Source organism: Diaphorina citri, unplaced genomic scaffold, assembly GCF_000475195.1.
Source record: "Diaphorina citri unplaced genomic scaffold, Diaci psyllid genome assembly version 1.1 scaffold256, whole genome shotgun sequence".
Classification (NCBI taxonomy): Eukaryota; Metazoa; Arthropoda; class Insecta; order Hemiptera; family Psyllidae; genus Diaphorina; species Diaphorina citri.
The window spans coordinates 154,402-172,863 of NW_007377693.1; the positions used below are offsets into that span (position 1 = coordinate 154,402).

The following is an 18,462-nucleotide window of genomic DNA, read 5'->3' on the forward strand; positions in this document are numbered from 1 at the left end:
CGGGGCGAACATTATCCTACACATTTTTTTTTTTCTTTCGGGACGGTAAGGCCTTAGCAGTTACAGTTTCCTTAAAAAAAAAATATCGTCCGGAAGGCCATTGTGGGAGTTGGTCCTAGGGCCCAGTTAGGCGTAAACGATCCTGCACTATAGTGGGGTACAGTGATACTATACATAGTGTATAGTGGGACATATAATGACTCATCTAGAGCGATTATACTCGACCTTAGTTCGTGAGCTGAAAATTTTTGGTCTGATCGTAATTGCGAATTTTATCTCCGTTTTGAATCATCCATGAGGTTACTATTAGCCCAATCTGTGCTAGAGTACGAATATAGTTATACCTATTAGTTAGTTATGGTTTTAAAAATATATCCATTGAAGAAATTAATAGTACATGAAAACATAAGTTTTGATTCTATGCAGAAATGCAGACTCTTTTGAGCTCCAAAGGTGTTGTTGCAATCTTCGGTAAATGATCTTAGATCACTACGTTGACATTGAAAACTTTGTAAAGGTCTTGCAAATTTGAGAAGATAAGCAAAATATTGCGGATTGGTAGAGTTGTTTTGGTAGTTTAGATACTTTTTTTTCAAGAGGTTCGACAGAGTGAACTGTATCGTCCCGAAATCGAAGAGAGAAGGAAAACAGGATAGGAGAAAGCCAGCCGTTTAGATACTTTAGAATACTTTTTTAGCCAATGTAGATAAACTGTGTTTATAGAAGAATTGATTATACCTCTTTAGTGCTAGAGTAGAGAGTAGTTATACCTATTAGTTAGTTATGGTTTTAAAAATATATCCATTGAAGAGAATAATAGTACCTACATGAAAACATAAGCTTTGATTCTATGCAGAAATGCAGAATCTTTTGAGCTCCAAGGGTGTTGTTGCAATCTTCGGTAAATAATCTTAGATCACTACATTGACGATGAAAACTTTGTAAAGGTCTTGCAAATTTGAGAAGATAAGCAAAATATTGCGGATTGGTAGAGTTGTTTTGGTAGTTTAGATACTTTTTTTTTTTCAAGAGGTTCGACAGAGGGAACTGTAACTGCTATGGTCTTATCGTCCCGAAATCGAAGAGAGAAGGAAGACAGGATAGGAGAAAGCCACCCGTTCCGAGAACGAACATTATCCCATCAGGATAAAATCCGCCCCGGGCGGGAATCGAACCCGCGGCCTAGGTGTTCCGAGAACGAACATTATCCCATCAGGATAAAATCCGCCCCGGGCGGGAATCGAACCCGCGGCCTAGCGCTTCCATAGATACTTTAGAATACTTTTTTTAGCCAATGTAGATAAACTGTGTTTATAGAAGAATTGATTACATATGTACATCATTAAATACTGATGAGTGATTCGCCCCCTCCCCCCTCCCTCCGGATCTCATCTCCATGAAAATGAAACCACATGTATTGAGAATATTAGGTGGGCTCATTTACATAGATAATTCCTGAGGTTCCGCTCACTCATAGGTGCACCGATAACTGCCTATAGCCTTGATCCCAATATATTTTCTAGATAATTCCTGAGGTTCCGCTCACTCATAGGTGCACCGATAACTGCCTATAGCCTTGATCCCAATATATTTTCCGTTTGTTATTTATTTATTTATTTTTTTTATCATCATTATTATCATCACCTATTTTTTCATTACCCTCGACTCTGTTTAATTACAAACAGTGCCACTAAATGCTAAGCTAGTGATTTATATCGTCCAATTAATTTCGGTTCTTTGTTGAAATTCTTGATGTAGAGTTGAAAGTGATTTATATCGTCCAATTAATTTCGGTTCTTTGTTGAAATTCTTGATGTAGAGTTGAAATACTGTCCAAAACCAAAATTCTAAAAAAAGTAAAAAGTAACTTAATTTTTGTTGAAAGTTATTGTGGACAACCTTATATCAAGTTGAAGTGCACTTCATTTGGCATTCATATGCAAGTCTTTCTTGTCTGATTTGCATGAGTTTCATTTTCAAATCCATATTGGCGGTCGAGGATGGGCATTTCTTCAGAGCGGTCTGGCTTTTCATTTCTTTTTGCCAATTCTTCATTTCTCTTTTCGCATTTCTCGAATCTTCAACAAGTCTCGCTGTTTCTTCTAGAAATTTTTGTTTCTTAGCTTTTTCGTCAAGGATTTCACATTTCCTCCGTTCCAGCTCTTCCTTCATTTCAATTTCCATATCGTACAGTCTCTGTTTGAGTTCTGCCAATGACATTTCATACATGAACCCATTGTTCATGACTTCAGTCTCGTCAAATCTCACTCGGTTTTCATTATTGATTTTCGCGATCTCTTGTAAGAACCTTATCTGATGGACGAGCTCTTTCTTCCTTTCTATCTCTTCTGTTAACTCTTTCATTTTCCTCTCTTGGTCTTCTTTCACTTTTCTATTCTCTTCCTGAACGTGTCTGCATTTTTCGTCCAACATATCTCTCATTTTATCCTGGATATTTTTCTCCCTTTGTTTTGTATCTACGAAGAATGTTAGTTTCAGTTCCTCCATTTCTTTCTCTTTCATTTCATTCATTTGCCTCTCATACTCTTCCCACTGTTTGCAGAATTCACGCTTTTCACGTTTGTTTTTCTCGATTAGCCTCTTCTTCGCTAGTATCGCTTCCTCGTGTGTTATTAAAGCTTGTAGCTTTTTCCTTTCGATATTTTCCAATTCTTCCGCCTCTCTTTGCTTTCTTAATTCGTCAATATACTTTTCGTATTCGTAGCTGCAAAGTGATCCGTTTGCCAAGTTTTGGATCATTTTCTCGAATTGATCTTCTTGTTTGATGATGTTAGCTGCTTCCCGGAGTGTTTGAGCTGCGTTGGTCTTGATTTCAACAGGTGGGAACTTTTGCACTTCCTTGGCTTTGATTTTTTTTGCCTAAAAAAATTAAAAATGTCAGACTTTACTAAAGCTTATCATGGGCAAAAGTTCAACAATATAGGTAATTAATTTTTTAAGAACTCTCAATTATTTTCTTCATTATTGCAGCTTGCAGTATATCCAGTAGTGCTACCTAATCTATCTAGTTACCTACTTACCTGAGCTTTCATAACTTCAATCTTCTTTTACTTACTTTGAATTTCATAGTTTCATCGAACTTCGTGTCTTTCTTCTTGCCAATATTTCTAGCACACTTGAATTGTTTCTTATTTGCTTCTTCCAGCAATTTCCGTGCCTCTATTTCTCGCTTTTTCAATCTCTTTTCCTTTTTTCGTAACATTTCTTCTTCGTCCATGTTCAATATATCATAAGGTATGGGATTTGCCTTGAATACAAAGTTCTGGTCACCTTCTCCCTCACTTGGCGTGGGCGTCAATTTGGTCCGCTTCTTCCAGCAATTTCCGTGCCTCTATTTCTCGCTTTTTCAATCTCTTTTCCTTTTTCCGTAACATTTCTTCCTCGTCCACGTTCAATATATCATAAGGTATGGGATTTGCCTTGAATACAAAGTTCTGGTCACCTTCTCCCTCACTTGGCATGGGCGTCAATTTGGTCGCGGGTCTCACATAGTTGGTCTTGAATGGTTTACACACAAATCTGGGGATTTCACTTTTTTCTTCAGACTGTGAACTCTATTATTGGGTTACTTCCCCTGATTTAGGCTGTTGGAATGCTATATTATAGTGTCAAGCTTCCCGTCACCCGATTAGGATGCAAATCCTATATTATAGCGTCAAGCTTCCCGTCACCCGATTAGGCTGCCGGCACCCTAGTTTTTTTCTCAGTAGACCAGCCTGAATTCCCCTTCCTAATGAAATAGCAAAGGTTGTGTGCGAAGGGCATTCTTGAAATTTGTAGCCAAAACCAAATGTCAGCCCAAAGCAATCACCCTAGGGCTAGGGCTGATTGAGAGGCTGACGAAAAGCGGTGACCCTGTCTAAACACGGGAGGGGGTGAGGAAAAAGAAGAGTTACTACACATCTAGTAGACCAGCCTGAATCCCCCTTCCTAATGAAATAGCAAAGGTTGTGTGCGAAGGGCATTCTTGAAATCTGTAGCCAAAACCAAATGTCAGCCCAACGCAATCACCCTAGGGCTGATTGAGAGGCTGACGAAAAGCGGTGACCCTGTCTAAACACGGGAGGGGGTGAGGAAAAAGAAGAGTTACTACACATCTAGGTATTCTTTAGCTACCATTATCATCTCTCAAGAACTATTCTAGTGTTCTTGTATCTTCTTTGAAACCAGTGTTCGCTGTTGAAATAGGTAGTAATTGTGGGTACTATCGAGTGTCCTGGATTACCTACAGACTATTGACTTGTACCTATAATATCTGCTTTGTAATTTATTCGCGCTACTTGAAATTTATTCGCGAAATACTCACTGCAGAGCAAAGTACAATCCTTACAGACTTGTACCTATAATATCTGCTTTGTAATTTATTCGCGCTACTTGAAATTTATTCGCGAAATACTCACTGCAGAGCAAAGTACAATCAACTTGTCGTTACAAGGGGGCTGTTGTAAAAAGAAAAGAAAGTCACTGTATCGCTGCTAATGTTTTTAGTGACGTGGGTTTTAACCACCATTCGGCGACAAGCCATCCGCCTCCTCACAGACTTTAGTGGGGCACCGAAAAGCCAGAGTGGTCAAGAGAACTGACTATCAACCCGGAGCTGCTGGGTTCGAATCCCAACCAGAGCGGAAATTTTCTAAAAAAAAAACTTTTCCGTTCTTGGATAGGCATGGATGTAACCCGTCGGGAATCAAACCCGGGACATTCGGCGTACATGCCTAGTGTGCAAGAAAGTCAAAAGAAAAAAAAAATAAAAAGTTTTGTAAAAAGAAAAGAAACTGTTTCACTGCTCATGTTTTTAGTGACGTGGGTTTTAACCACCATTCGGCGACAAGCCATCCGCCTCCTCACAGACTTTAGTGGGGCAGCGAAAAGCCAGAGTGGTCAAGAGCACTCTCAACTTGGAGGTGCTGGGTTCGAATCCCAACCAGAGCGGAAATTTTCTAAAAAAAAACTTTCCCGTTCTTGGATAGGCACATTCTTGGATAGGCGTGGATGTAACCCGTCGGGAATCAAACCCGGGACATTCGGCGTACAAGCCTAGTGTGAAGTGAAAAACACTAGGCCACAGAGGTTAATCATTTAAATTTATCTCATGCCGGACACTCGCGCTCAGACCGTGTGTCGCCTAGTGTGAAGTGAAAAACACTAGGCCACAGAGGTTAATCATTTAAATTTATCTCATGCCGGACACTCACACTCAGACCGTGTGTCAGACAGTCAGAACATGTATGGCGAAGCTTCCCACCTAGGTCACTCAGACCGTGTGACAGACCTATGTAGATCTAGGTTTTTTTTTCAGACGGTCTGAGTGGCGGGCATCATACAACAGCCCCCTTGTACTCGTGTCACAGTCTGTGGCTGGAACTGAAAGCTCAACCGTGTGTCAGACAGTCAGAACATGTATGGCGGAAAAAGCTTCCCACCTAGGTCACTCAGACCGTGTGACAGACCTATGTAGATCTAGGTTTTTTTTTTTTCAGACGGTCTGAGTGGCGGGCATCATACAACAGCCCCCTTGTACTCGTGTCACAGTCTGTGGCTGGAACTGAAAGCTCAAAAAAAAAAAAAAAAAAGTTACTGTGGTGGTGGTAGTAAAGTTGTACAGATTTTTATTATCCTTACTTACTAACTTACTATCGTACTATTTTACTATCGAGGGGAATTATTTTACTATACCTATTCCAGTGGAATTATATTTTTACTACTGTTATATTTCGCCAGTCGTTTTTATTTATTACAAAAGATCTTACGGTAACAGAAGGGGCAACAATTGGCGAATCCGTTGAAGAAATTATCTAAGATAATGATTCTGTAGTCAGACGTTCTTAACCTGCGGTCTGTGGATCACCTTACTTACTATCGTACTATTTTACTATCGAGGGGAATTATTTTACTATATTCCAGTGGAATTATATTTTTACTACTGTTATAGGTATTTCGCCAGTCGTTTTTATTTATTACAAAAGATCTTACGGTATAACAGTAGGGGCAACAATTGGCGAATCCGTTGAAGAAATTATCTAAGATAATGATTCTGTAGTCAGACGTTCTTAACCTGCGGTCTGTGGATCACAAGTGGCCCGCGGTTGACGTCTGATGCCCCCCACTCGCACTCAGACTGTGTGGGACAGACCTAGAGGTTTCAGACAGTCCGAACGTGTGTGGCGGAAAAAGCTCGAGACATAGTGGTCTGTCAGACTGTCTGAGAGATATAGATCTGAAGCTTTTTCCGCCGCACATCAGACGGTCCGGGCGCGTGAGTAGCTGGCATGAAACACATCTGAGTCCCCATAATTTTGTTGAAAAAAGTTTTTGAGAATTTGACCACATAATGATAGAGCTCTAAGGGTATGGTTGTAGAAAAAACGCCTCCAGCTTTTAAATCGCCTAGTGGTTACCTTCCCATCAAAGTCTTACTATCGTTCCAAAAAGGTTGTGAACCCCTGGTCTAGCGCGTGAGTAGCTGGCATGAAACACATCTGAGTCCCCATTATTTTGTTGAAAAAAGTTTTTGAGAATTTGACCACATAATGATAGAGCTCTAAGGGTATGGTTGTAGAAAACGCCTCCAGCTTTTAAATCGCCTAGTGGTTACCTTCCCATCAAAGTCTTACTATCGTTCCAAAAAGGTTGTGAACCCCTGGTCTACAGACTCTATGGCAATGCGTGCTGCTTTCATTTAGTCTTGAGACTCAGGTAACAGGTTCAGACATTTTTATGGAGGAGAGAAAAATGGTCTTCAAAGTACTTGACGTGGATATAAGGAGATTTCATTTTAGCATTTTTAGCTATTTTGGGCATTACCACTTTTTGCCGGTCTTCCGCTCTACTCAGTACAGGCTAGAGATATCGAAAAAGTTATGGGGATAGACCTCTCCTTAGACATACCTAAAAAAAAAGACCCAGAGTGTACTGAATTTCCTAATTATTCTACTCCAGTCAACTAAGTTTTTCCATTTCATTAGAGGTGGATTAATCGAACCTCGGGCTGGGTTAAATGGTTTAATAGAGCCTTGGGCTGAGTTAAATGGTTACAGCTTTGGCCTGGAATAGAGACCTCCAGGTTAATAGGAGAACTAAGAATTATCTTCATACCTGGGCACATTGTTATGGAGGAGAGAAAAATGGTCTTCAAAGTACTTGACGTGGATATAAGGAGGTTTCATTTTAGCATTTTTAGCTATTTTGGGCATTACCACTTTTTGCCGGTCTTCCGCTCTACTGAGTACAGGCTAGAGATATCGAAAAAGTTATGGGGATAGAGACCTCTCCTTAGACATACCTAAAAAAAAAGACCCAGAGTGTACTGAATTTCCTAATTATTCTACTCCAGTCAACTAAGTTTTTCCATTTCTTTTTTTCTAGACCAGTCAGTCAAGTTTTTTTTTTCTCTCTGTTTCACAGGTTGTCGACAGTCGCGCGCGGAACCTGGCCGATGGCACCCGGGAACAAATGAAACAGATGAAACCTCTCTGTTTCACAGGTTGTCGACAGTCGCGCGCGGAACCTGGCCGATGGCACCCGGGAACAAATGAAACAGATGAAACAGCTCGAGGTGTTTCAGGCGCGGGTACCGGGGGGAGGGTCCGTCCAGGTGATTCGGTCCCATACGAGCACCACCAGCTCTAAGGTGAGTCCACACTGAGAAATAGGTACCTACATTATATACTTTTCTTCCTATAGTATAAGGGCAGTTCCTTCCTATAGGCAGTGCAATAGTCCTAAACTAAAATGGACGCGGCACATCAGGGATCAGGAATAATAATAATAATAGTGCTTATTTATACTGCTCGCATAGGACTGAAAAGTCCCTTTACTCCAGCAGTAGGCTACTACTATTATGCCTATAGTATAAGGACAGTTCCTTTCTATAGGCAGTGCAATAGTCCTAAACTAAAATGGACGCGGCACATCAGGGATCAGGAAGAGACCGCCTTAACATAATAATATATACTGCTCCAATTTGGTCGCGGGTCTCACATAGTTGGTCTTGAATGGTTTACACACAAATCTGGGGATTTCACTTTTTTCTTCAGACTGTTCATCTATTTCGACCATTTCATCTTGCAACTTTTGAAGAAGCTCCTGAGTCGTTCTCACTTCTAACACATCGTCGACATATTCTCTATCGAGATAATTACACATTGTTTCTTTAATATCGTGTAAGGAAAGGAATCCTACAATCTCCTCAGTTAAAAAAGCATTAAATTTCAGCAGTACTTGTTTGACTTTGTTCATATTTGATTCATTCAAGTAAAACATCAATACCAATAAAATGACACGGGCTACGTCCAGATTTCTCGTATTTATTTTTCGGTCACAGTTGAAACCTTCTAGGATCTCTTTCATGACGATTTCATACTTCCGAAATGTCAAATACATGTAGAACAAACTGTCTTTCCTTGCTGTTTCATTGCTTTCATCATCACCAAGTGCTCGACACATATTGACTAGAATGTCTCTCTTGATGGTATCATCACTGTAACATACTTCTTCTGTTTCTTCACCACCGGTTTGTATGCTCTGCAACTTTTTCTGCAGATATTCTTCGTCGTTCAACAATGAAGAGGCGTTTCGTCTGTCTGCTATCAGTTTGGACAGTGCTTTTAGCAGGTCCACGTCAATTTGATGATCTCCCAACGTGTCCGGTCCATATTGGTCGAATTTTCGAAAAATTTGCGAAACTAGATCTTGGTAATCGCTGGAATTCGACATTGTTCGGCTAAAATGTGTGGAGGAGTAAAACAGAGCTACATTATTTGTGACACCAGTTTCAGCAGGTCCACGTCAATTTGATGATCTCCCAACGTGTCCGGTCCATATTGGTCGAATTTTCGGAAAATTTGCGAAACCAGATCTTGGTAATCGCTGGAATTCGACATTGTTCGGCTAAAATGTGTGGAGGAGTAAAACAGAGCTACATTATTTGTGACACCAGTTTTGATTATAAACTTGAGCGATGATGATTTTATGAGAGATGGTCGGAGATATAAATCTTCAAGTAGTGGCAAAAATACAATTAGGTATACATAGCTGATTTGCGGATTTGCGCCAGTGGCAATAGCACCTTGAATGCACTTCCCAATCGATTACTGAAGTTGAGCAATGTTGCACTTGGTTAGTATTTGGTTGGGTGACCATTTGGGCAGTCACGTACTTTTGGATTCTCCCCGCTCCACTCAGGCTGGGCGAGTGAGGTTGTTGCGGAATGAAGGGTAAAATCCCCGTCACTACAAACCTTAGCAGGTAGCAGTTACCTACATATCGTACAGTGACGGTAAACCGTTATCAATTTTGTACAATCAAGTTGAAGCTAAAGCACTAATTTGGAAAACTTGTAGAAACCCAGGGCTGGTCATAACTTTTCTGGACTCCACAGTGATAACCACATATAACAACAATGAGCCCCTCTCTCTCAAAAAAAAAGAGGAAAAAAAGAAAAACAGGTGTCAGTTCCGTGACTCTCGAAAATGAGAGCTTAAGGACCTCCCTGTAAACAGCCCTGTACACACCTAAGTATCAGTTGAAGCTAAAGAACCAATTTGAAAAACTTGTAGATAAATACCACTTGAAGTAAGAAGTAATAGGAGCAATTTGAAAAACTAGTTGTTAAATATCATCTATTCTGTTGAAGATACTAATTTGGAAAAATCAAATATCAACAGTTGAATATCAAGGAGGTATTGGAAGAGTATGCAATTATGCATAAATACCAGTTAAATGGAACCCCTGTCACTCCAATAAGCTCTAAACAGTTTACAATTTAAACTTTAAACACGGTTCAAGCTTGTGAGAGCCATTACAAAATCGGTTTCGATAGAAACATAGGCAATAAAATGAAAACCAGGAGCAACCCCTGTCACTCCAATAAGCTCTAAACAGTTTACAGTTTAAACTTTAAACACGGTTCAAGCTTGTGAGAGCCATTACAAAATCGGTTTCGATAGAAACATAGGCAATAAAATGAAAACCAAGAGCTCATACTCTATAATCTTGGTCTGGTTGGGTGATTACTCGAAGTTGATCGTAAAACTGAATATAATGATCTAAAATAACAGTTCTGTTATTAATAGGATTATAGGTACCCATTTCCTAATGATTGATTCTTAAGTAAAGCCCCTTGGTTCTTAACCAAAGTCCTTTTGGTGAAAGTTTCAAATAATGATCTAAAATAACAGTTCTGTTATTAATAGGAATATACCCATTTCCCAATGATTGATTCTTAAGTAAAGCCCCTTAGTTCTTAACCAAAGTCCTTTTGGTGAAAGTTTCAATAAACTGAAAAGGTAGAAACTTCAAACAAACAGGAGTGGGGGTAAAAATTGTGGAAACTCAACAAACATGACATCTAGCGGAGAAATTGCAAAACAGAATATACCCATTTCCTAATGATTGATTCTTAAGTAAAGCCCCTTAGTTCTTAACCAAAGTCCTTTTGGTGAAAGTTTCAATAAACTGTAAAGGTAGAAACTTCAAACAAACAGGAGTGGGGGTAAAAATTGTGGAAACTCAACAAACATGACATCTAGCGGAGAAATTGCAAAACAATTTTGTACTTGATGCTAATCGAGTGTCGCTTCCGGAAATTAGGTCGCAGCGTTCACTCGAAAAGACACGCACAGTGTCTCCAGACTTAGTGATTTTTCACTAAATTTAGTGAATTCTTGGCAAATCTAGTGATTTAGTGATTTGAGGTCATAATCTACAACATACCCATTTCCTAATGATTGATTCTTAAGTAAAGCCCCTTGGTTCTTAACCAAAGTCCTTTTGGTGAAAGTTTCAAATAAACTGTAAAGATAGAAACTTCAAAAAAACAGGAGTGGGGGTAAACATTGTGGAAACTCAACAAACATGACATCTAGCGGAGAAATTGCAAAACAGTTTTGTACTTGATGCTAATCGAGTGTCGCTTCCGGAAATTAGGTCGCAGCGTTCACTCGAAAAGACACGCATCCAGTTCACGTCGGGTTCGCATCATACCCGCGTCGGAATTAAAAACACACTGATAGTATCACTAAAGTTACTGTGATGGTGCCAGCCTAGTTAGCTTAGTTGGTAGTGCGTCTGCCTTGTAAGCGCTAGGCCGCGGGTTCGATTCCCGCCCGTGGCGGATTTTAACCTGCTTGGATAATGTTCGTTCTCGGAACGGCTGGCTTTCTCCTATCCTGTCTTCCTTCTCTCTTCGATTTCGGGACGATAAGACCATCACGTCGGGTTCGCATCATACCCGCGTCGGAATTAAAAACACACTGATAGTATCACTAAAGTTACTGTGATGGTGCCAGCCTAGTTAGCTTAGTTGGTAGTGCGTCTGCCTTGTAAGCGCTAGGCCGCGGGTTCGATTCCCGCCCGGGGCGGATTTTATCCTGATGGGATAATGTTCGTTCTCGGAACGGCTGGCTTTCTCCTATCCTGTCTTCCTTATCTCTTCGATTTCGGGACGATAAGACCATAGCAGTTACAGTTCCCTCTGTCAAACCTCAAAAAAAAAAAAAAAAAAGTTACTGTGGTGGTGGTAGTAAAGTTGTACAGATTTTTATTATCCTTACTTACTAACTTACTATCGTACTATTTTACTATCGAGGGGAATTATTTTACTATACCTATTCCAGTGGAATTATATTTTTACTACTGTTATATTTCGCCAGTCGTTTTTATTTATTACAAAAGATCTTACGGTATAACAGTAGGGGCAACAATTGGCGAATCCGTTGAAGAAATTATCTAAGATAATGATTCTGTAGTCAGACGTTCTTAACCTGCGGTCTGTGGATCACAAGTGGCCCGCGGTTGACGTCTGATGCCCCCCACTCGCACTCAGACTGTGTGGGACAGACCTAGAGGTTTCAGACAGTCCGAACGTGTGTGGCGGAAAAAGCTCGAGACATAGTGGTCTGTCAGACTGTCTGAGAGATATAGATCTGAAGCTTTTTCCGCCGCACATCAGACGGTCCGAGCGCGTGAGTAGCTGGCATGAAACACATCTGAGTCCCCATTATTTTGTTGAAAAAAGTTTTTGAGAATTTGACTACATAATGATAGAGCTCTAAGGAAATGGTTGTAGAAAACGCCTCCAGCTTTTAAATCGCCTAGTGGTTACCTTCCCATCAAAGTCTTACTATCGGTCCAAAAAGGTTGTGAACCCCTGGTCTACAGACTCTATGGCAATGCGTGCTGCTTTCATTTAGTCTTGAGACTCAGGTAACAGGTTCAATGGATTGCCAAGTCTTGTTATTAGAATTGTACCTACTGTGTCTGGGTTTATGCCACACCATTGGCAAATGCTAGAGATTGTAGAGAACCGTTTTCTCCTGTTTTAATGAGCAATGAACAGCTTGTTTATCTCTGAATTACTGTCTCTGAAAGCGATATTGACGCCATTATGCGTTTTTGAGATAATATATAGAGAACCATTTTCTCCCGTTTTAATGAGCAATGAACAGCTTGTTTATCTCTGAATTACTGTCTCTGAAAGCGACATTGACGCCATTATGCGTTTTTGAGATAATAATTAGAGAGAGATTAATTAAGTTCACATCAGATTTTTGCGATTTCTGATACATAAATAAGAACTAACTATGTATATGTACATAGAGTGGTGCATTAATCTCTCTTCATTATTTTCAACATCTGTCCAATTTTACCTCTCTTCAAATAAGAACTAACTATGTATATGTACATAGAGTGGTGCATTAATCTCTCTTCATTATTTTCAACATCTGTCCAATTTTACCTCTCTTCAGAGATGTGCGAACCGCAAAATGCAAAATGGAAAATGTAAAATGTACATTTACATTTTACATTTCAAATTGGTTTTGAAAAAGCATTTACATAGTTATTATCAAATGTAGGTAGGTAATTCATACCATACTACGTACCTCATTCTGGTCTTGCCTTTTGGTCTAAGTCTTATTCCTTCTGATGGTTGTAGTTAAAAATATTTTATTGGCTGTCTATAAAAACTAGCTGAACCTTTGTGGTTGATTTTTTAAGCTATTTTTTATCTTTGAACTTTTTTTTCGATTTGTGATTTGTGATAACGTCCCTTAAAGACTGAGAATCACTTTCCTAACCATTCGCTTCGTTTCGACCTGCTTTCAGACTCATGCCCAGATGCATACATAGTTATTATCAAATGTAGGTAGGTAATTCATACCATACTACGTACCTCATTCTGGTCTTGCCTTTTGGTCTAAGTCTTATTCCTTCTGATGGTTGTAGTTAAAAATATTTTATTGGCTGTCTATAAAAACTAGCTGAACCTTTGTGGTTGATTTTTTTAAAGCTATTTTTTATCTTTGAACTTTTTTATCGATTTGTGATAACGTCCCTTAAAGACTGAGAATCACTTTCCTAACCATTCGCTTCGTTTCGACCTGCTTTCAGACTCATGCCCAGATGATGGAAATTCTGAGAAGCACCGGGGAGCGCGGAGCGAGCGGTATCCCCGCCCACCACCACAATGTGGTGCTTTTTTGAAAAAAAATTCATGATTTGGCCCTAAACTCCCAGTAGAAAACAGGGTCTCCACTCCAAATTTTTATTGATTTTTTAAGCTATTTTTTATCTTTGAACTTTTTTTTCGATTTGTGATAACGTCCCTTAAAGACTGAGAATCACTTTCCTAACCATTCGCTTCGTTTCGACCTGATTTCAGACTCATGCCCAGATGATGGAAATTCTGAGAAGCACCGGGGAGCGCGGAGCGAGCGGTATCCCCGCCCACCACCACAATGTGGAGGAGTGGAGCAACATGGACCCCTTCAACGGGATACTCGAACACAACCGTGTAGAAACGGACCACTGGGCGAACAACACGCACAACAGTAGTCACCAATATGGCAAGGTAAGAATTCGTAATTCGAACCCGTGACCTAGCACTTACAAAGCATTTGTCTGGCTGGGCGACTTTAAACAGGGAGCATACACTGAGAAAAAAATGGTGATTACAAAGCATTTGTCTGGCTGGGCGACTTTAAACAGGGAGCATACACTGAGAAAAAAATGGTGACCGTGACCTAGCACTTACAAAGCATTTGTCTGGCTGGGCGACTTTAAACAGGGAGCATACACTGAGAAAAAAATGGTGACAGGGTGATCACACCAGATTTTTGTTTTTATGACTACAATTTTTGAATAGCACTGGTTCGATAGCATCTTTAAGCCCTTTCTTTTGATGAAATTGTGGATCTTGAAAATTTTCGTCCAGTTCAACTTATGTGGCGTATGGTACAGGTAGGCCAATAAATAGTACGTTTTTTAGGTGGGCGAATAAATGGTAGGTACACTTACCCTATATCCGTTTTAGGGTCAGTCCCCTGGGGTCCAAAAAAGTTCAAGTTTAACGACCACTAGTTGAATATGATCCCGTAAATGGTACACTTACCCTATATCCGTTTTAGGGTCAGTCCCCTGGGGTCCAAAAAAGTTCAAGTTTAACGACCACTAGTTGAATATGATCCCCACCGTTGGTTCAGTGGTATTTATACCATCGCAACTTTGTTGTTCAGATGTCAGAGGAGAGAGAGAGAGAGAGAGAGAGAGAGAGAGAAAGAAGTTGGAGGGGGATTTTTTTAGTCCACTAAACAAAGTCGTGCTTTCTTTTGTAAAGAGCGTCTGTTACCGTTATGGTTTGTTGTCTGGATGGGCTCTGCTGATGTGCGGTTTTAGTAGAGATCCTGGCTTGGAAATGTCCTTTGCCAGCCTAGTTAGCTTAGTTGGTAGTAAAAGAGCGTCTGTTACTGTTATGGTTTGTCGTCTGGATGGGCTCTGCTGATGTGCGGTTTTAGTAGAGATCCTGGCTTGGAAATGTCCTTTGCCAGCCTAGTTAGCTTAGTTGGTAGTCTGGGGAGGATTTTATCAACTATTTAAAATTCACGGGCCTTGAGCCAGTTCCCACTTGTCGTGAGTTTCACCCGACTTTCTGTCGATGGTGTCGATTTTTCCGAATGTCCTGTAGGCTGTCGGCAATGTAATTTAAATGAGAATGTTCCCACTTAGGTACGACATGATCTTTTCCGAACGGCAGGTGGGAACGGTCCTTTTGCCTAGAAGGCTTGGAAGGTATAGCGTCTGCTTGGGGAGGATTTTATCAACTATTTAAGATTCACGGGCCTTGAGCCAGTTCCCACTTGTCGTGAGTTTCACCCGACTTTCTGTCGATGGTGTCGATTTTTCCGAATGTCCTCTAGGCTGTCGGCAATGTAATTTAAATGAGAACGTTCCCACTTAGGTACGACATGATCTTTTCCGAACGGCAGGTGGGAACGGTCCTTTTGCCTAGAAGGCTTGGAAGGTATAGCGTCTGCCTTGCAAACGCTAGTTCGCGGGCTCTATTCAACTATTAACGGACAGGACGGGGCGAACTTTATCCTGCACACCTAAACAGATAAGGTTCGTTCTCGGAACGGCTGGCTTTCTCCTATCCCGTCTTCTAGTATCGCTTCGATTTCGAGACGATAGGAACTCCGTTGTTAGGTACAGTTCCCTCCATCAAACCTTCTAAAAATAGTATTAATAAAAAGTATCCAATGGTGTCGGGCGAGCTCCACTTGGGGGAGCATTTTGAATGTCCACCACAGCTGGCGCAACGCGGATATCTGTACGGACCTTAGCATCAATTTTAATCCAATGGTGACGGGCGAGCTCCACTTGGGGGAGCATTTTGAATGTCCACCACAGCTGGCGCAACGCGGATATCTGTACGGACCTTAGCATCAATTTTAAGGTACATCATCGTATCTTCCTTTACAAACACCTTTACAAATCTTAAAAAAAAAATGAATTTTTTTATTTGTGCCACACAGTACGAGTAACAAAAGGCGCCTTCTGATTGCTTCAAAGGTTTTCGCCTTAGGGGCCGCTTTTGAGATGTGACAGACTGTAGTACTTACCCGTTAGGCCTGCCAGACATTGGGACTGTAGTCGTGCGAATTTCAGTAGCGCGGAGTCGGACGATGCCATCTGAAAATCCTTCAGGACTTAGGAGACATATTAGGTAGCGACACTATATACTACAGTGTGAAGTCTGCACTCTTGTGTCATTAAGTGTCCACCCATTTCCCGATAGGGTGAGTGTACCATTTATTCGCCCACCTAAAAAACGTACCATTTATTGGCCCACCTGCCCACATTTATTTTTCTAATTTTTACTTTCCTTATCCTATAGGAAGGAAAGTAATGTAATCGGGTCAAATTTTCGATTGTCAGTTTTTAGTGTCAAAACACGTTTTGATTTGTTCTCACCTCAGCATAAAGCGTGGTTGTCACGGGTATCTAGCGACGTATATCTCTGCCGGCTTTTCACTCCTGATGGCCCTCCAATTGTTGGTGACACAAGACTCCTTGATGGAAGTTTTTCGAGTCATATTGGACCTCCCATCGCACACAAAATTAGCAATGAGTTGAAGAAAATCAACGAATGCATCAAGCTCACAAGTCACAGAAGTGCAGAGAAGGTTACAAAAAGACCTGACAAAATTACGAAAGAGGAAGCTCCCAAGAGACCAGCCAGAAAAGTCAAAGAAGAACCTATTTACGAGAAAATTCATCATCGATCCAAGAAAGACTCGGAAGTCAACAAGAACGATTCCCTTCGATTGAAAAACCATAAGGAACATGTGAGTCTGAGAAGTAGTGGCAGAGATGGGTGGTTGAACATCCCTAAGGACAACGGACATATTTATATGAATTCTAAAGATTCTAAATTGCGATCCAGAGACTCCAGTGTAGAATCAAACCACACGCTAACGAATCGATCGAGAACTTCATCGATGAGTTCAAATATTCGATCCCGTACATCAAGCATGGAATCCAATAGTCAATTGCATTCTGCAGTTTTGTTGAAATCTCGAAACTCGTCTCTTGAATCAGTACAACGATCCAGAACATCGAGTATAGATTCCAATCGTTCAAACAATTTGAGAAACACAGGTCGAATCAATTCAAACAATTCTACACCCGTCCGATCGAGAACCAGTTCTATAGAATCCGACCGATCTTATCAAGGCATGTGCAAACCCAAATCTGATCCGCACAAGTCCCGTCTCAGTTCCACAAGTCAAATCAGACGTTATGTCACTTCCAAAACCAGAGAGTCAAATACGAGAGTGTCGCCCATTGTGGAGAACAAGAGGTCTACAAAACAACTACTTGAATCAGCAAACAAAGGGATTTCAATCGATGAAATGTCAACGAAATCAAAACAATATCTCGCGCGTAATGGTCCGTCAAGATCCCGAAACTCATCTGCAGATTCAACAATACTGATAGAAGAACTAACAAAGGCTGCTGACGAAATCCTGCTTGCAGTGAATGGTTATACGGATGAAGATTCAATACGAGGAAGCGATGACGAGCGGAAGAAGAAGAAATCCTACAAACCGTTGTCAACGATTGCTGAAACACCAAACCGACTGATGAGCTCCTCGAAGAAGTCGTCGAGAAAATCAGAAGCCCCTATCGTAGTTCGCGAAAACGTTTACTCCAACGTTCGAAACCAACGCAGGTCTTCGAACTCATCGCTTGAAATCGGTGAAAAGTCCAACACGAGAACGCCGAAAGCGAAGGTCCAAGAAAACATCTACGCCAATATAAAACCCGCGAAAGCATCGTCTAACGGTGAGAAAGTGGCAAAGAAGAAAACAACCAGAATGCAAAGAACGTCCAGTCGGGAAATCCTTGGGAGTTCTTCAGATGAACAAACAACTCAAGACGAAATCAAAAACAAAAAGCTTGCCAGAAGAAGTAAAGTGAAAACCACCACCAATATGGAAGTGTGCCAAAACAAAAAGTAAGTGAATGAATTTTACAAAGTAACTGCAGGGTATTATGGCCTAGGAACATCCTTTCTAAAACATGTCATAAATCAGGAGAATCTAAATAAAACAGCTCCGATTGCCAATGACAGTCTCAAATCCGAGTCTCAATCAGTTGCAAAACATAATCCCAATTTGAAATCAACTAAATTAGTATTACAAGCTAACGGTAGAACTGTCTTTGACTTTCCTAGTACAAGCTCGAACAATTCCTCAAACACCTTACGGACTTGTTTCAAAGTTTTGGGAAACGAAGAGAATAGATACCCTGAAAGCTTTGGGAAGAACAGAACAGAAATCAACAGTAGTACTTTTCTAGAAAACGTAGTTGCAGAGCCATTAGAAAGTTCCGAGAACGAACCTTATCCGTTCTCTACTTAGATAGTCTTATCGTCCTGAAATCGAAGAAGGACAGGATAGGAGAAAGCCAGCCCTTTCGAGAACCGATTTTTTCCCACTAAGGACGACACGATTTTTATCCGAACGACGAGTAGGAACGGGCCTTAAGAGTATTTATGATATGTAGTTCCACGATTCGGTAAGGAAAGGGGCACAGATTATAATTTTATTTTTACATTATGAAAATGGCATTTCAATAATATTATTCTTGCGAACCATATAT

At 40.6% G+C, this 18,462-nt stretch overlaps 2 protein-coding genes across 2 annotated transcripts in view; one reads left to right on the plus strand and one right to left on the minus strand.

The window, feature by feature from the left end:
- Window positions 1–18,462, plus strand: part of LOC103506712 — a 73,298-nt gene that overhangs the window by 44,539 nt on the left and 10,297 nt on the right. Inside the window, exons 2-3 of the mRNA XM_026821694.1 lie at window positions 13,682–13,870; window positions 16,275–17,798. Coding sequence (XP_026677495.1) covers window positions 13,694–13,870; window positions 16,275–17,798 — 1,701 coding nt within the window. The 5' untranslated portion in view covers window positions 13,682–13,693. The remainder of the gene's footprint in view (window positions 1–13,681; window positions 13,871–16,274; window positions 17,799–18,462) is intronic.
- On the minus strand, window positions 1,789–3,313 carry LOC103506711 (cilia- and flagella-associated protein 99-like). Its single transcript, XM_008471106.2, has 2 exons — window positions 3,077–3,313; window positions 1,789–2,880 (listed from the first exon to the last, which is right to left on the minus strand). The coding sequence occupies exons 1-2, from the start codon at window positions 3,236–3,238 to the stop codon at window positions 1,906–1,908; spliced, it is 1,137 nt and encodes a 378-aa protein (XP_008469328.1). The 5' UTR covers window positions 3,239–3,313; the 3' UTR covers window positions 1,789–1,905.

Bases quoted from the DNA above. Each gene is read 5' to 3' on its own strand.
- LOC103506711 (XM_008471106.2), bottom strand. From the start codon at position 3,238: ATGGACGAAGAAGAAATGTTACGAAAAAAGGAAAAGAGATTGAAAAAG. The intron at 2,881-3,076 runs GTAAGTAAAAGA...TAATTTTTTTAG, and splicing joins ATGAAACTATGAAATTCAAA to GCAAAAAAAATCAAAGCCAA.